Source organism: Crotalus tigris, unplaced genomic scaffold, assembly GCF_016545835.1.
Source record: "Crotalus tigris isolate CLP2741 ecotype Arizona unplaced genomic scaffold, ASM1654583v1 scf7180000017842.263358, whole genome shotgun sequence".
Lineage (NCBI taxonomy): Eukaryota > Metazoa > Chordata > Lepidosauria > Squamata > Viperidae > Crotalus > Crotalus tigris.
This window is the reverse complement of record NW_024096668.1, coordinates 87,494-103,163: the sequence shown is the minus strand read 5'-3', so window position 1 is coordinate 103,163 and position 15,670 is coordinate 87,494. Positions and strand designations below refer to the sequence as shown.

The window sequence follows — 15,670 nt, the reverse complement described above, 5'->3', positions numbered from 1 at the left end:
AAGTTTATCACTTGGAAGTAATCTAATGATGAAAACAACATCCACACTTAATGTATTTTGTAACCAGTTGTATCCTGAATTTCTAAACTACTTTTGTGTATTATGACATTGTATACCTAACTTTGCTTTATCTTAATTTTCTGGATCTTGTTTGGCTTAACTAAAATACTGGGATTCCCTTAAATCTATTCGTTGATTAATTCCTTGCCTGCCTCTTGTATTTTAGAGCAGTTATCCCTGACTGTGGGACAGCACAGTAAATGATGGGACAGGAAAGTCATCTTTTTCTCTCATCTAATTATCATGGAAGCTGTTGTTAATTTTTCTTTTTTGCAATAAAAAGGATCTACAGCGTACATCATTCCATTAGTCTGAAAACCAAAGATTCAATCATATTAAAATAGGGCAATATTGGAAGAAGGAATCTTTGCCTACCTTGCAAGAGTGGTTTTTTAAAGTTTCTTATTTGGCGGACATGGCAAAGATTTCGGCTTTCTTAAAGGAGCAATCGCAAGAGAAATTCTTTGCGGTATGGGAAAAATGGATAAATTTTATACAATATAAATTGGATATAAAAATATTCATTTAGCTTTTTAATAACTTGTATATAAATTTTAATATTTTATAGATTGTACTCTTTTTATATCTCTTTTCTTCTTTCTTTTTTCTTTTTTTTATTATCTCTTTTTCTTTCAAGTACTTTTTCTTTTTAATACTTATGCTTTTTTCTTACATATATTTTATTGTTAATTACTTTATAAGTTGTTTATGTAAGGTATTTAGATATATTTATGATTTATACTTTTTCAATTTTTTTAAGATTCTTAAAAATTTTAATTAAGCCTATACTCAGCTCTGGGAAGGTTGGGGGGGATGGAGAGGGAGAGTTGGGGTGGGTGGGTTAGGGTTGTTTTTTTGTTTTTTGCTTTTTGTAAAAATATTTAAAAATTTTCAATTAAAAAAATCATATTAAAATAATCATCGCAGTGTAAATCATGACTGCTGTTCAGTAAACTTCAACAAGTATATTTGCCTGCACCCAGACTCCTCACCCAACTATCCTATATCCTAGAAGCAATTACAGTATTTGGTAAAGATGGCTGTGGAGAAGATAGAAGCAATGTACAATATGCTCATGATTTGTTACCAGAATAAATCCACATGGAATAATAGCAGAATCTCAAGATTCTCATGGAAGCAATGTACTGTATATATTAAATTCCATCAGAAAAAGGAATTATGAACTCACAGAGGCAATTACCCAAGATCCCAAATACACAAATAAGCCAGACACACTGAATTCTACATTTTCCCATAAGTTCTTGGCCCATGCAAACAGATCTGCTTAGAAACTATACCACAGTATAGGAAATCCAAGATGGCAGATCAAGACTCTCTTATTCTTACCTCAATGGAGAAGTAGGATTTAGAAAAGTTGGCAAAGCTTTATCTCAGTTGAAAATTACAAGTTGTAGAAACCTATAAAGCAATTTGTTTGCTGATCTTTGGGAGCTGTCCAAGGTCTGGCAGATCTTCAATATTGCCGAAAGCATGTCCAGGTAATTCAATCCCTTCTTCCTACAAAAGGGGGGGGGGCAACTTTTTCTCCTGCAAAGGGGGGGGGGACTTTTCCAATTCCCAATCATCAGAATATAGAAAAATAAAATAATAATAAAATAAAATAAAGTATCTATAAATGTGTGCACTTCAAAACATAATGTTATTTGCTTTCTTTTCTCTTCATGAACCGACTCTATTACTTCCATCTCCCATTCAATGTCCTCAGACATCTGGCTATGCATTACAGTGGTTAGGTTTCTGATGAGGAACAGAAAAGCTTAAGTTCACATCTATGTTCACCCTAACCTCAAGCACAGAATTTTTATGAGGCAGGATGGGAGACTTATGCATGCTGTGTCAGACTCCATGGATGAAAGGTGAACAACCAACAACATGTAATATAAATTCAAGCCTTGGTACCTGTAGTTAGGGTTCACTGAACCTAATTGGATTAAGTTAACTCTTTTCACAAATTATTGACTTCAGTAACTTCCCCAAAAATGCTTTTTTCTTTTTTTCTTTTTTGGAATTAAAGCAAGCTTGTGGTTCTATCAAGAGATTTCTCAGAATACAATTCAGGAACTTTTAAATTTGTCTACTTATGGTAAGTAGACACAGAATTCAACGCAACATATGAAGTTATTCTTCTAGTTATTTTTTATTATTATTTTAAAGTAGGTAACCAGCCTTATTTACTCCTTTAAAACACCTTTAATTGTATGCAAGTGCTATTTAAAAAATCCTCAGCAAAACCTCAATAATTGTTCCTCAGTTGCAGCAGAAAATTACCTCATCTTAGTTTCAAAAGTTCTATTTATATGCCTAATAATCCCATCATTGATTACTGTGACTATATTCTAATTATAAATCCATTACTGCCTGAAAGTGAAATAAAATCAATAGCACACATAAAGAGGAAAAAGGGAGAACTAAAACTTCACTGTGCTATTATATACAGATTCTGTCATGAAACAATTTCATGTTATTATCAGGAGTATAATAAATCTTTTTCAATTAGTACACCCAAATTGTTCTTGAGATGTACAAAAAAAATCTTCAAATTCTAAAAAGATAAAATGCTAACAAAGTCCATGAAACTGTCAGTTATGAAGTTATAGAAAATGGAGTTTGAAAACTAACGTAACAGTTGAATACATACACACACATACAACCCCATTCATAGAACAGTATCCAAAAAAATTGATATAATTATTCTCTCTCTCTCTCTCTCTCTCTCTCTCACACACACACACACACACACACACACACACACACAACCTCATTCATAGAAGAGTATCCAAAAAATTTGATATAACGTATTCTCACCGATGAAGGCAAAGAATAATATTGAATAATTAAGGGTCCCAGGATAATGTTGCAGGATCCAATCTGGGTCGGGAACTAGGATCAGAATTCTGATAAGAGAGATGTTCCCTGAGGATGGGCTCCAGCACAAATCCAAAAGCTCAGAAGACTAAATCCCTGTTTCCAGTGACCGACCCAGATTGGATCCTGCATAATGTATTCTACCGAACATGAAAATGGTCTTTACTGAAATGTGAAATCACACAGTGAAATCCAGCAATATTATATATTGTACTTAAAAAGGAATATAAATAAAAATAAAATCATCATTCAAGTAAAAGTTACAATACAGATGTACAGTTCTAGTCCAACTTTCTATTCTTCAGCAGCTTACATGTGCTACAAAAGAGCTAATGGCTTTGTTAAGAAGGATTATTTATCTCGATGGCAATCTCTTTCAAAATCCCTAGGAAAACATTAATTAATTAGTTTCAGAGCAATAGTTTTTACTGGTTTGCCTACTTTGAAACCCCTGCATCTTCTAAAAATTTCCATCTATTCTAGAACAGGTATAGTAACAAGCCAGTGGAATCCTGAGCTCTCACAACTAGAGCTAGTTCAAAATAATCACTATATCTTTGGGGTAGATCCATTTACACATGTAATGCCTATGCAACTGAGAGACACTTGGAAAAAGATATGTAATCAGATATTTAATATTGGGATTGCCTAAAGTATTTAGACAATCTATGAATTTCTAATCTATCCCTAATGTTAAAGTTGGTTTTCAATAAGAACAAGTGAAATCTAGGCCTACCATTGTAGTTAGGACTGCTGGCTCAAGTGGGCTTCTATGGCTAGTTTGGGCAGGTCCTTTTATGAGATACTATACTAATAAGTGCTTGGCCTGCAAGCAAGAAAAGATCAAACAGAGGTTGCTTGGGGGATTTTTCTCAGGCAGGATGCTTGGGTTAAGAGAGGTTTTAGGACTTTAGTCTTTCTTTTTATACTCAGAAAGAGAATGGACTGAGACTGTGGTTTCAGAATGCATTTTTTGATCAAACCTCTGTGGCATATAGAACATGGATGTTTATACTTCTTTTGAACTTAGAGCCATTCTTACTCTCTGAACTGTGCCTTTGTCTCATTCACAAAAGTGGGAGGAGACTAGACAGTGGACAGAAATCAGACAAAAAAACCCACTTAAATCAGATACAGTCAATTATTCTAAGATAAATAATGTCTCTTCCTGTACTATTAAAACTACAATTCAGCAGCAATTTGGCTCCTGGAGCTGCACTTCAGATGCAGACCTACACACAACAGGAAGAAAAATCATGCATTTTTATCTGCCACTAACTGTGCCAGATTGAAATCTGTAAGTTGACCATTAATAATAATAAACACATGGGATACTTTTTTTTCCAACCAGTGTTCTCTGAGTTGCTAACTTCTCACTTAAGAAATTAGCTTTCTCCTCTCATATGTAAGTCGCTGAAAATTATCTTCAAGCATATTCATAAACACCAAATTCTGAATCAAGTAAAAACAAACCAATTATTTGTCATAATTTTTAATTGCGGTGTGGATAGGAAAGGCAGTTCAAGCTCTCATATAAAATCCAACTTAATGATATAATTAATATTCAGCAATGATAACACTGGCTTTATGCATAGGTATAAAAAAGTAAAATTTCTTTTTAGTTGAACTCAACTCCTGGAAACTTTCATAACTCTTTCCTTGGTAACATCAGAGAAGTGGTTTTACCTTGTGAAACATCAGAGTCTTGCACTGATTTTTGCAGAACCAGAAACAGAACAAATGCAAAAATAGCCATCTTATGTAACAAAACGTGTGCAAAACGTGCCATATCAAATAATGTATTTGATATGGCAAAAAAATTAGAATATTTATTTTATTTTATTTATCAAATTCATTTGCCACCCATCTTGCAATTCAGGTGACTGAATGGCAACATTAACAATTATAATTAAACAGTTATAATTCCTATGTGGTAATGAAGTTTTATTTTTTTCATTCCTCCAAAGACTTTACAGCAGTGCTTCTCAACGTTTGTGTGACGGCGACCCCCGTCACACAAACATTCTGCGCATGCGTGGCACCGCGCGCATGTGCGGTGCCGCCCCCATGCGTGACGTGCATGTGCGACGCCCCCTTGCGCGGCGCGTGTGCACGGCGACGCCCCCATGCACGACGCGCGTGCGCGACACCGTCCCCATGCGCAGCGCCACCCCATGCATGATGCGCATGCATGGCACCGCCCCCATGCACGATGCGCATGCGTGGCACCACCCCCATGCACGATGCGCATGCGTGGCACCGCCCCCATGCGCGACGCGCATGCACAGCACCGCCCCCATGCATGGCGCGCGTGCACGGCGCCGCGAAAAATGGCGGATCGCCACCATTGGCGACCCCCGAAAAATGGTCAATCGACCCCAAATGGGGTCGCGACCCATAGGTTGAGAACCGCTGCATTACAGTGTCTTAACTATCACCACAGTCTATTAGCTGCAGACAACATAAACATTATTAAAATAAAGAATTCTTACCCACTTTAGTGGTTTGGGGGTTTTTGGGAGGGGAGTTGGGGGATTGATAAATTGTTTGTGTTTTATTATAATATATTTCTTTATTTTAAAGAAAACCTTTTTTATTTCAACATGATTATTGTTTTAGCTAACTGACCGTGGACACTAAGTGATTGTGGTTTGATTTAGAGTTTTTCTTTCATGTTTGTGATTTTGATTTTGTCATTGTTCTGATTTATTTATTCTAGGGGGAATATTTTTGTTGATATGGCACACTGCCCAATCCTTTGGGACTAGGCCAGAACATAAATAAATAAACAAAATATGATTAGTATTGGCTCCACCCCATCATGATTAATTCTGTTCCATTTTTCTCCAACTATCATATGACTGACCTGCTCCAAAACTCTGCACTGGTAACCATCCAGTGAACTGTTATCTAGTGACTGTGCTTCAAAAAAGTACATCCTTTTATACTAAATATTGATAAAAGAAAGAACTGAAGAGATCTCTGTGGGCCATTGATGCACGTACTTGCTCATTCTTAAAAATGAAGAAGGGATGGAGAAAAATTGTGGCTACTCACCTAGAGAGCATTCAAAATCAGAAATTTGGGAATCTCAGAGTTTCATGTGAAACTTTAATATTTATAAGGAAAACTGCACAAGTGTAGGAATAATACTTAAGTTGTTATATTTATAGCATAAACAATAATTAGAAGCCACCTTGTTTCTTTGGAAAATTTGACTGCTCAAGAAAGCCACATATTATCCTTTTTTTGCTTGTGTATGATATATTAATACATTACGAGGAAATACAGCAAATAACCTATGTTCACAGTTCATATGTTGGCCTGTTTCCAGTAAATTCACAGATTCATATCAATATCTATTAGAATCTTAACTGAAACCCAACACAAATGTATCTTTTACATCCCTGAACTTTTTACTTCATTATTTCTTGAGAGTTTACTGAAACCATTTAGTTCTGAACAGCTGCCATACTTCATCCAGGGATTATCTCTAAACCATACAGAATTTGTATTCCAGTTTGTTAACTCGGAGGTGAATAAAAAGCTATTATGAAAATGTAGCATCCATAATTACACTCTTCAACAGTCAAAGAAAATTCAGCCATTCTACACAGAAATTATTTACACAAGCATCACAAAAGATTATAAGGCTATCTTCATGACAAGTTTAACACTTGAGCACATAAAGTGGAACTGTTACAATGAGGTATTTTGCTCTGTGACTACTACTGTAAAATTGAACAAGACAATTTAGCTCTCAAGCCTTGTCAATCTCAAATGATACAATCAAATAGCAACCATGGCCACTAATTCAAATGTAAGACTAAAAAAAAAAAAACCTATAATTTGTTGCCTATCTTCAGAATTTCTGCCCAGTCCTAAACAATTAGGGCTCAGTTTCTTGGATATATTAACATATATGCAATAGTTTTACTACATCAATTTTGTATTGTTTTAATTGCTTTTATGATGTACGCCAATATATACAATGACCATATTGCTTTTAACCTACTGGTTGGTATTCTCCCACATTTTAATATTTTATGGTGAATTGTTTTCACTATTTGAACTTGGTTTTAGAGCTTTCCGTTGTTATTATTTTGACTATTTATTTATATGGACTTGGTGTTTTTTTTAATTTAAATTCTGGGAGGCGCCCAGTTCACACACATAAGAGGGGTTACTATATCAATTGAACACTGTAAATATACTGTAAATGTTGCAGCACAAGCTCTTCCCCATTGGACTTTCCTCAGTCTTACTTCCATTTTCCCTGAAACAAGGCTGCCACCCACAGCAGAAAGTGCTTCTCCCTCTTTCAAAATGAGGAGCAGAAGGGAAAACCCCACTAGCATCATTCCAAGGGATTTGCATTCTGTAGGTAAAGCATGGCAATGACAGCTCTGATATTAGCTCTTGAATTACAGGTAGCCCTTAGTCTTACAGCCATTCATTTAGCAACTGTTCGAAGTTACAACAGCACTGGGAGAAAAAAGTGACTTACAACCTAACCTCAACTTATTATTGTTGCAGCATCCCTAGTTGTGGTTATAAGTTAAGGACTATCTGTATTCTATCTTTTGGGGAAGGGATAGAAGGTGAAAAGCATTGGAAATTCCCAGGTTTCAAACATGGATAGTATTTGAAATGATCAGGTGGATCATTATTTTTCATTCTGGACAGTAAAATAATCAGTTGAAATGCCAGTTTACTGTAGTAGTTACGGGGCTGGCCTAGGAACCAGGTGACTATGAGTTCTAGTCTCACCTTAGGCATGAAAGCCAGCTGGGTGCCCTTGGGCCAGTCACCTGTCTCACCCATCTCATAGGATTGTTGTTATGGGAAAATAGGAGGAACGAAAATATTAACTATGTTTGCCACCCTGAATTACTTTTCAAGTAATAAAGGATAAACATCTATTAAATAAATACATTCCAAGAGATAGTTCAGCATTACGTACCCAGTTAATTGGGGCACTCATGTCATTGGGTAAAAAACAATTAAAAAATGTTTTGACAGAATACAGAAAAAAGAAAAATAGGATTCAGTGAACATCCCAACTCCTGGATCCCCTCAGGATAAGGTAAAAGCTTTCAAGAAAAGAGGCAACAAAACCTGTAACTATATGGAATATCAGAAACAGTAGGCAATTACTTACTAGACAAGCTTGAGGAAGAAAACTGTTTACTCGGGAGATACTCCACATCCCTTCAAGGTACTGCTGAGCCTGGATCGTTACTGAGCTCAGTGCCCCACTAAGGCCACTGGGAGCCACTGTCACTTGAACGCTGGAGTTTGGGAAGCCACCTGCACCTTGTGGCCACCCTAGTCCCTTCTTCCTCTCGGTCCCAGAGAAATAGCTTGTAGTGTTGCCAGGCTGTCTACCCCCCTGTCCAGCCATGAGGGACAAGTCCCTCTGAGAAGAGACACTGACCATATTTTTGGAGGTCAATCTTGGTATCACAGCAGCCATTGCCACAGCATTTGTGGGGGGTCCTGTTGCCTCTTGACAGCTGGCTTGGTCAAGGTTGTGGATGACCTGGATTGCTTCTTGCTTCAGCTGATTCAGGTGGGCAGCACAAACATCACACCTGCTTTCCCCTTCACTCCTAGGTTTCTGTAAACATTCAGGCACTTGAAGCTTGTCAAAAATTAAAGCTGATAATTGTGGGTCCTGAAAAAAAAACAAGAACAGAAGCACAATGAGTTAATTATCAAGAAATTTTTTTAAAAAATCAAATATTGTGGTACAAGCTATATTATATTAACTATATAATAGTTAATCTTACCTATTTTCTCTCACAGCAGGTTCTTACAAGCCTGAGGCAAACCTCTCTCAAATCTCTCTTTAATATGATCCTTGAACTAAATGGGATATCTATTGTAAAGTCTTTGTTCTGGCACTAAGCCACAATCTTTCTCCAAAAGCACAGATAAAAGATTGGGCCATCTACTATAGTACAATATTTCTATTTCAACATGCAATAGACTTTATAGTCTCCAGTGGAAATCATTCTTACTACAGGTCACATGAAAATATTCTAATTGTATATGCCCAGAGGTGAGTTTAATTTATTTTCTATTCAAGCATACCATCCTCAAATATGTATCTAAACATTCTCTTGAGACAAAAATGGCCCCCAAAGGGATGCATTTTGGGTGGATGAGCTCTGTTCAACTCTAAAACTCTAAGTGTATAATTTTTGCATAAGTCTCCAGAGATTTGCAAAATTTGTTAATGGAGGAACAGAATGTTTCACAGAACTTCCAATTCTAATTCCATTTTCCCCCTGGAACATTCACTTACAAGACTGGATAGTTTACAGGACTGAATCCTTCAAAACAAAAGTGATTTGAGGTCTTGCAAATATAATGATCCAGCTTGTTTCAGGGCTAGACCACCCAGAACACTATAAACCACTTTCATTTTGGGAGGATTTTCTTCCCAAAATCTCTGAACCACCCCTAGAATACCAAGATTTGGTGGGGGAGATTCAATATGATTTAGAGCAGGGGTCTTCAAACATGGCCCTTTTATGACTTGTGGACTTCAACTCCCAGAATTCCTCAGCCAGCGTGTCTGGCTGAGGAATTCTGGGAGTTGAAGACCACAAGTCATAAAAGGGCCAAGTTTGAAGACCCCTAATTTAGAGGGAAACAGAAAGTTCCAGAGTTTTGGGGAACATTCCATTCCCAGATCTAGGAATTTAGCATAATCCTGCTCTTGTTCATTAATCTATTAGACCTTCTGAGTTCCAATTTTTAAAAAAGTAGATCTTGCCAGCCTGAAATTTCCTTGTACCATAATTTAAACAAAAACACTTAAAAAGAAATCATTTAGGGTTCAAGTATGAACTGTAACTTAGCTCTTAGATATGAGAGAAATACCATTCTATACAATCTCCTCCTTGTCTGTGATTACATATGAATGTATTAGGCTATCACACACTTAAGCATCATCTGAGTCCTTGGCAGATCCTTCATACCTGATTAATAAGCCATAATAAGCACCATCACTCTATAATGCCCAGCATGAAAATGATTATCAGGCACTAATAATAGAGCTTGCGGTGCACTTGATAACTGCTCATGTACTTGCCTTTTAATTAGCTCTCCATTTAAAAAACAATGATAACTAGGGATGGACAAATCCAGCCTGTTCAATATCACTTCACATCTCATTTTTCACATCAGTTTTTCATTCTTTTTCTGTATCAAGCCATGTTTAAAAAACAAAGAGTCTGCAAGAGAATGTGCACTTTTATATATTTCTAACATAGGTTTTTGGGGACACACTGTTCTAATGCAATATTTGGGAAAGGAAGCAATTTCCTTCCATGTAAATTTTATACTTTCTTCTTAGTGATGTGTCAAATATATAGATTTTACTTGATTTATTTTTGGTTTTTCCCTCACTCCTAATGAAATCTAATATATTTAAGTTTATCATGCTGAGAAACAAACTTACTGTTTGCAGATATTTTTTATTAAAACCACCACATTTCAAAATCTTACAATTTTGAAGAAAGGATGCATGCTGGTTGCGTAAACATTAAAAAAAGAATTCTACCATATCCTGTTAGTCTATCTATTATTATTTCTGTCTCTAATAATAATTAGAAAAATTGTACTACAAACCATGCAACCAAGCAGAAGATAACAAAGAATCATAGAGGTTGGAAGACATCTTGGAGGTCTTCTAATCCAACCAGCTGCCTTATTCCATGTCAGATACCAGGCTCAGTAGTAGTACTACCTCCAAGAAAGATATGTCCTGATAATTCATAAATTAAGCATGAGTAAGCAACATTTATTCATATTTATTTATTAAGTGTATATGCCGCCCATCTCGCCATCACAGCTACCAAAGGAGATGAAGTAGTTTTGGGCTCCATCAACAGAAATTCAATGACAAGATGATGCAAAGTTGCCATACTGCATTTATGCTGCACTAGTCAGATCAAACCTGGAACACTGGCTCCAGTTTGTCATAAAACAAAAAGGATGCTGAGTAACTAAAAAAGTTACAGAAAAGAGCAAAAGAACCAGGTGGGACTCAAGAGGTTAAATTTAATTAAAATTGTTTTAAAAATGGGTATTCTAGAGAAAAATGAGTGATGACATAACAGCAGTTTTCCATTATGTGAGGATGTCTTCATAGCACCCCTAGATAAAACAAGAGCCAATGATTTGACACCATTGATTTTGAACCTGAAAAAAGAAGCAATTTCCTGACTGTGGGAGCTGTTAAATAGTGGAACAACTTGTCTCCTGAGGTCATAGGTGTTCCTTCTCTGGAGGTTTAAAAAAAAAAAAAGATTTGCCTAGGATAGTATGAGAATGAGAAACAGAGGTGAATATACACTTCAGAAAATCAAAGGTGATATAAATGAAGCATTGCTTCTCATAGTGCTATCGGTTGTCTTAGTTTTCCCTTGGTTAGAAAATTTGTCAGGCTTTTCAATTTCATTAAAAGCCTATTCAACTATTCTGGCATGAAATGACAATGGAACAAATCATGAATTTAAATCATGGAAAAGCAGGGCTAGTTTCAACTCTCTACAAAAATATTGCTTGTCTTCAGTCCAACTTTCTCATCATTTGCAAAACCTAGATGCATTCAATTAGACATCATGATAATGCATTTTTTTGATGAGAAATTCAAGAAATCTGTGGTTTCTTTCATGGTGATATGCACACCAAAAAGCTGACTTTAAAACATCACATACTCTTCTTCCACTGGGTGAGTTTATCTCACACTTTATTTCAAAGTCAGGCTGAACAAGGGGCTCAGCAAGTATAACATTACCTCCTTGGACTTGCTTCCCCAGCCAATGCTATTGTGAAGATTAGAAACAAAGATTAAATACAGTTTGGATATACTCCTATATTTAATACTAATGTCCTTCAACAGACCTCCAACAACTTCAAGGGCTCACTTTGAGCTCTTTCTGTAGTTAAGGTCTTTCACAGAAAATCACAGGATTTTGTATTTTAAATTCTAGACTGTAGGATGGTAGATGCCTTATTATGATGTAATGAAAGCAGACAAAGCAAATCACCTCTCTTAACTAAAGCTTCCAAATTAACAACCTATATCCTTCCAAATTAGCAAATCTTTCCAAAACTCACAGACTTGCAAATAAACATAGAATTACAGGACTGAAATGGACCTTGGAGGCAGTCCAACCCTCTGACCAGGGCAGAAGACTTTATATCATCTCAGACAAATGATTTTTCTTAAAAATCTCCAGTGATGGAGCACCTACGACTCCAGGACACTTTTCCATTGGTTAACTGTTCTCACTATCAGGAAGTTTTTCCTTAGTTCTAGGTTGGGTCTCTCTTTAACATGCTTCCACCCAATGCTTCTTGTCCTGCCCAAAGGAGGTTTGGAGAATAAGTCAACCCTCACCTCTCTGTGGCAGCCTCTCATGTAACAGAAGATATCTATCATGTCACATGTAAAGAACTCTCTCTTAAATTGAAAGACAAAAGGGATAAGTATAAAAAATGGAAAGAGGGGGACATAACTAAGGCAGAATATCAGCAAATAGCCCGAACCTGCAAAGATGAAGTGAGGAAAGCTAAGGCTCAAAATGAACTAAGACTTGTGGCAAAAGTCAAAAATAACAAAAAAAAAGCTTCTTTCAACATGTAAAAAAAACAAGAAAAAAGTTAAGGAAATGATTGGTCCATTAGTGGGAGAAAGTGGCAAGAACATGACAAGCAACAGGGAGAAAGCAGAGCTACTTAACTCATTTTTTGCATCCGTCTTTACACAAAGGGTAAAAACAGTCCAACCTATCAAAAACAGTACCATAAAAAAACAGATTAGAAACACAAATTAAGATAGGAAAGAAAATGGTAAATGAGCACCTGTCCACCCTAGAGGAATTCAAATCACAAGGACCAGATGGAGTGTACCCCAAGGTTCTCAAGGAACTGTCAGATGTGATCTCAGAACCACTGAACAAATATCTTTCAAAGATCCTGGAGCACTGGGGAACTAACAGAGGACTGGAAAAGAGATGATGTAGTTCCCATCTTCAAAAAGGAGGGGGAATGGATCCAGGAAACTACCTATCAGCCTGACCTGAATATCAGGGAAAATTCTGGAAAAGATAATCAAGCAACAAATCAGAACCTAGAGGCAAACAAAGACATTATCAAAAGCCAACATGGGTTTGTCAAAAACAGATCATGCCAGACAAATCTTATTGCATTCTTTAGTGGACCAGAGGAATGCTGTGGATATAATTTACTTGGACCTCAATAAGGCATTTGATAAAGTAGACCACAACCTACTACTTGATAAGATAGAAAAATGTGGGTTAGACAGCATCACCACTAAATGAATTTGTAGCTGGCTGACCAGCCATACTCAGCATGTAGTCCTCAATGGAACGGCATCTACATGGAGGGAAGTGTGTAGTGGGGTGCCCCAGGGCTCTGTTCTGGGCCCAGTGCTCTTCAACATCTTCATCAATGATTTGGATAAGGGGATAGATGGGGAATTCATTAAATTTGCAGACGACACCAAGCTGGCAGGAATAGCCAACACTCCAGAAAATAGGCTTAAGATGCAGGCAGATCTTGACAGACTTGAACATTGGGCGCTATCTAACAAAATGAAATTCAATGGTGAAAAAAGTAAGATTCTACACTTTGGCAAGAAAAAACAAATGCACATGTATACTATAGGTAAGTGGTGGCAAATCTATGGCACGAGTGCCAGAGGGGACACTCAGAGCCCTCTCTGTGGGCATGTGTGCTGTCATTCCAGCCCCGCCTCCCCCGCGGCCCCCTCATCAGCAGCCCCCTGGAGGAGAGTCGTCCCCGGGCACAGTCCACGCAGAGCAGCGCAGCTGAGAACATGGCAGCCGGGCATCGGTGGCAAGACTCTGCCCTTGCACTCTGTTGCGTACAGATGATGCTGTGGGGCACAGGCAGAGGGGTGGCCACCAAGGTGCTGCTGGCCCATCTGAGCGATCTGCAGTGGGCCATGGAGGTGATGTTTGGCCCTGCGGGGAGGTGGGGGGCAGGGGTGAGTGAGGGGAGCACGACAGTTTTGGTTTGGGGGCACTCGGTCTCTAAAAGGTTTGCCATCACTGGTATAGGTGCTACCTTGCTCAAAAATAGTAACTGTGAGAGGGATCTCAGAGTCCTAGTTGACTATCACTGAAATATGAGCCAGCAGTGTGCTGCAGCTGCCAAAAAAAGCCATGCAGTCCTAGGCTGCATTAACATTGGCTTTTTTGGCAGCTGCAGTACACTGCTGACTCATATTTAAGTGATTGTCCACTAGGACAGGGGTCCCCAACCCCCAGTTCATGGACCAGTACCAGGCTGTGGCATGCCAGCAACCGGTCCGCACAAACAAGCAAAGCCCTGTCAGTGGGATGCAAGCAGCACACAAAACCACACACTCTCCGGTCTGTGGAAAAACCTTTCTCCATGGAACCTATCCCTGGTGCACAAAAGGTTGGGGACCTCTGCACTAGGATACATAGATCCATCTCACAGTTACTACTGTTGAGCAGGTATTGCCCATTCTATATATGTTTGTATGTATGTCACAAATGGATTATAGCATTGTAAAAAAGAAAAAAAGCAGATATGAGAAGGATTTCTCTAAAATTCAAAAGTTATTCTATTTCATGTATACAACATGTGCAGAATGGGTATACCAACAGAAAAGAATATTTGTAGCTCAGGGTTGTGATATGTTGCCTAAGACTCACGTGTCTTCACTGTTTTCAAGATGCTCTGGTTACCAGTCTGCTTCCAGCTGCAATACAAGATGATAATTATCAAGCCCTTGGTAACAGCCCTGGCTACTTGAGTGACCTCTGGTCTCCAAATGTTTCTGCTTAGGCAGTGAGGTCAGGCAGAATGGGCATGCTGCAGGTCCTGTCAATTAAACGGTGTCACCTTGCAGATCCCAAGAAGTCTGCCTTCTCAGTTGCAACCCCTGCCTTCTGGAATGACATCCCCCAGAGACTCACATTGCTCTTCCTTTAATGACATTCAGAAAAATCATTAAAAATTTGGTTGTTCTCTGAGGCCTTGGGATAGGGTGACTGCAGATCCCCAGGGGATTTTGTTCTCTCCTTTTAGTGTCTTTCAGTCAGTTGTGATTTTTTTTCTATATATGCAGTTTTTCCCTATTAATTGTAAGCTACCCAGAGTCATTATCAAGTCAGGCAGCTTCAAAATTTAATTAAAATAAATAAGACATATAGCACATGTGATTGATAAGCTCCCTTAATATAAGCCAGCCCTCTCTGGTTACCATTCTGGTTCTCTGCAAAGTACTTAACTCGTTTTGTTTTGTTTTTTTGTTTTATTACTATGTACTGGCTATTTAGCATTTTTTTAAAAAAAAATAGAAAAATATACCAGTGAGCAAACTGACCAAATATTAGTTCTGATCCTCAGTAGGTATCACAAAAGATATTTTCCAAATTGTGTGTCTAAATCCAAGCAATCATAGTAAATACATCTAACATTAGCATATTCTCCTGCCAAAGTTAGATGTATCTATTAGCAGTGAACGAAAGCCTAACTATTTACCGCCCCATTATTCTCTTTCCCTACAGACATATGCAAACTGTTTACCATATTAGTAAACTGATTTATGAGTTCTGCTGAAAGGTATTTTAATTATAGCTTTTTACTCCCTTTGGAACTGGAGACCTTAGGGGGAAAAGGGCTTTGA

At 37.7% G+C, this 15,670-nt stretch overlaps 1 protein-coding gene across 2 annotated transcripts in view; it reads right to left on the bottom strand.

The window, feature by feature from the left end:
- Window positions 1–15,670, bottom strand: part of KIF26A (kinesin family member 26A) — a 161,642-nt gene that overhangs the window by 87,669 nt on the left and 58,303 nt on the right. Inside the window, exon 3 of one of the 2 annotated variants that reach the window (XM_039343331.1) lies at window positions 8,108–8,623. The exons of the other annotated variant lie outside the window; for it this stretch is intronic. Coding sequence (XP_039199265.1) covers window positions 8,108–8,623 — 516 coding nt within the window. The remainder of the gene's footprint in view (window positions 1–8,107; window positions 8,624–15,670) is intronic. 2 annotated transcript variants of the gene reach the window in all.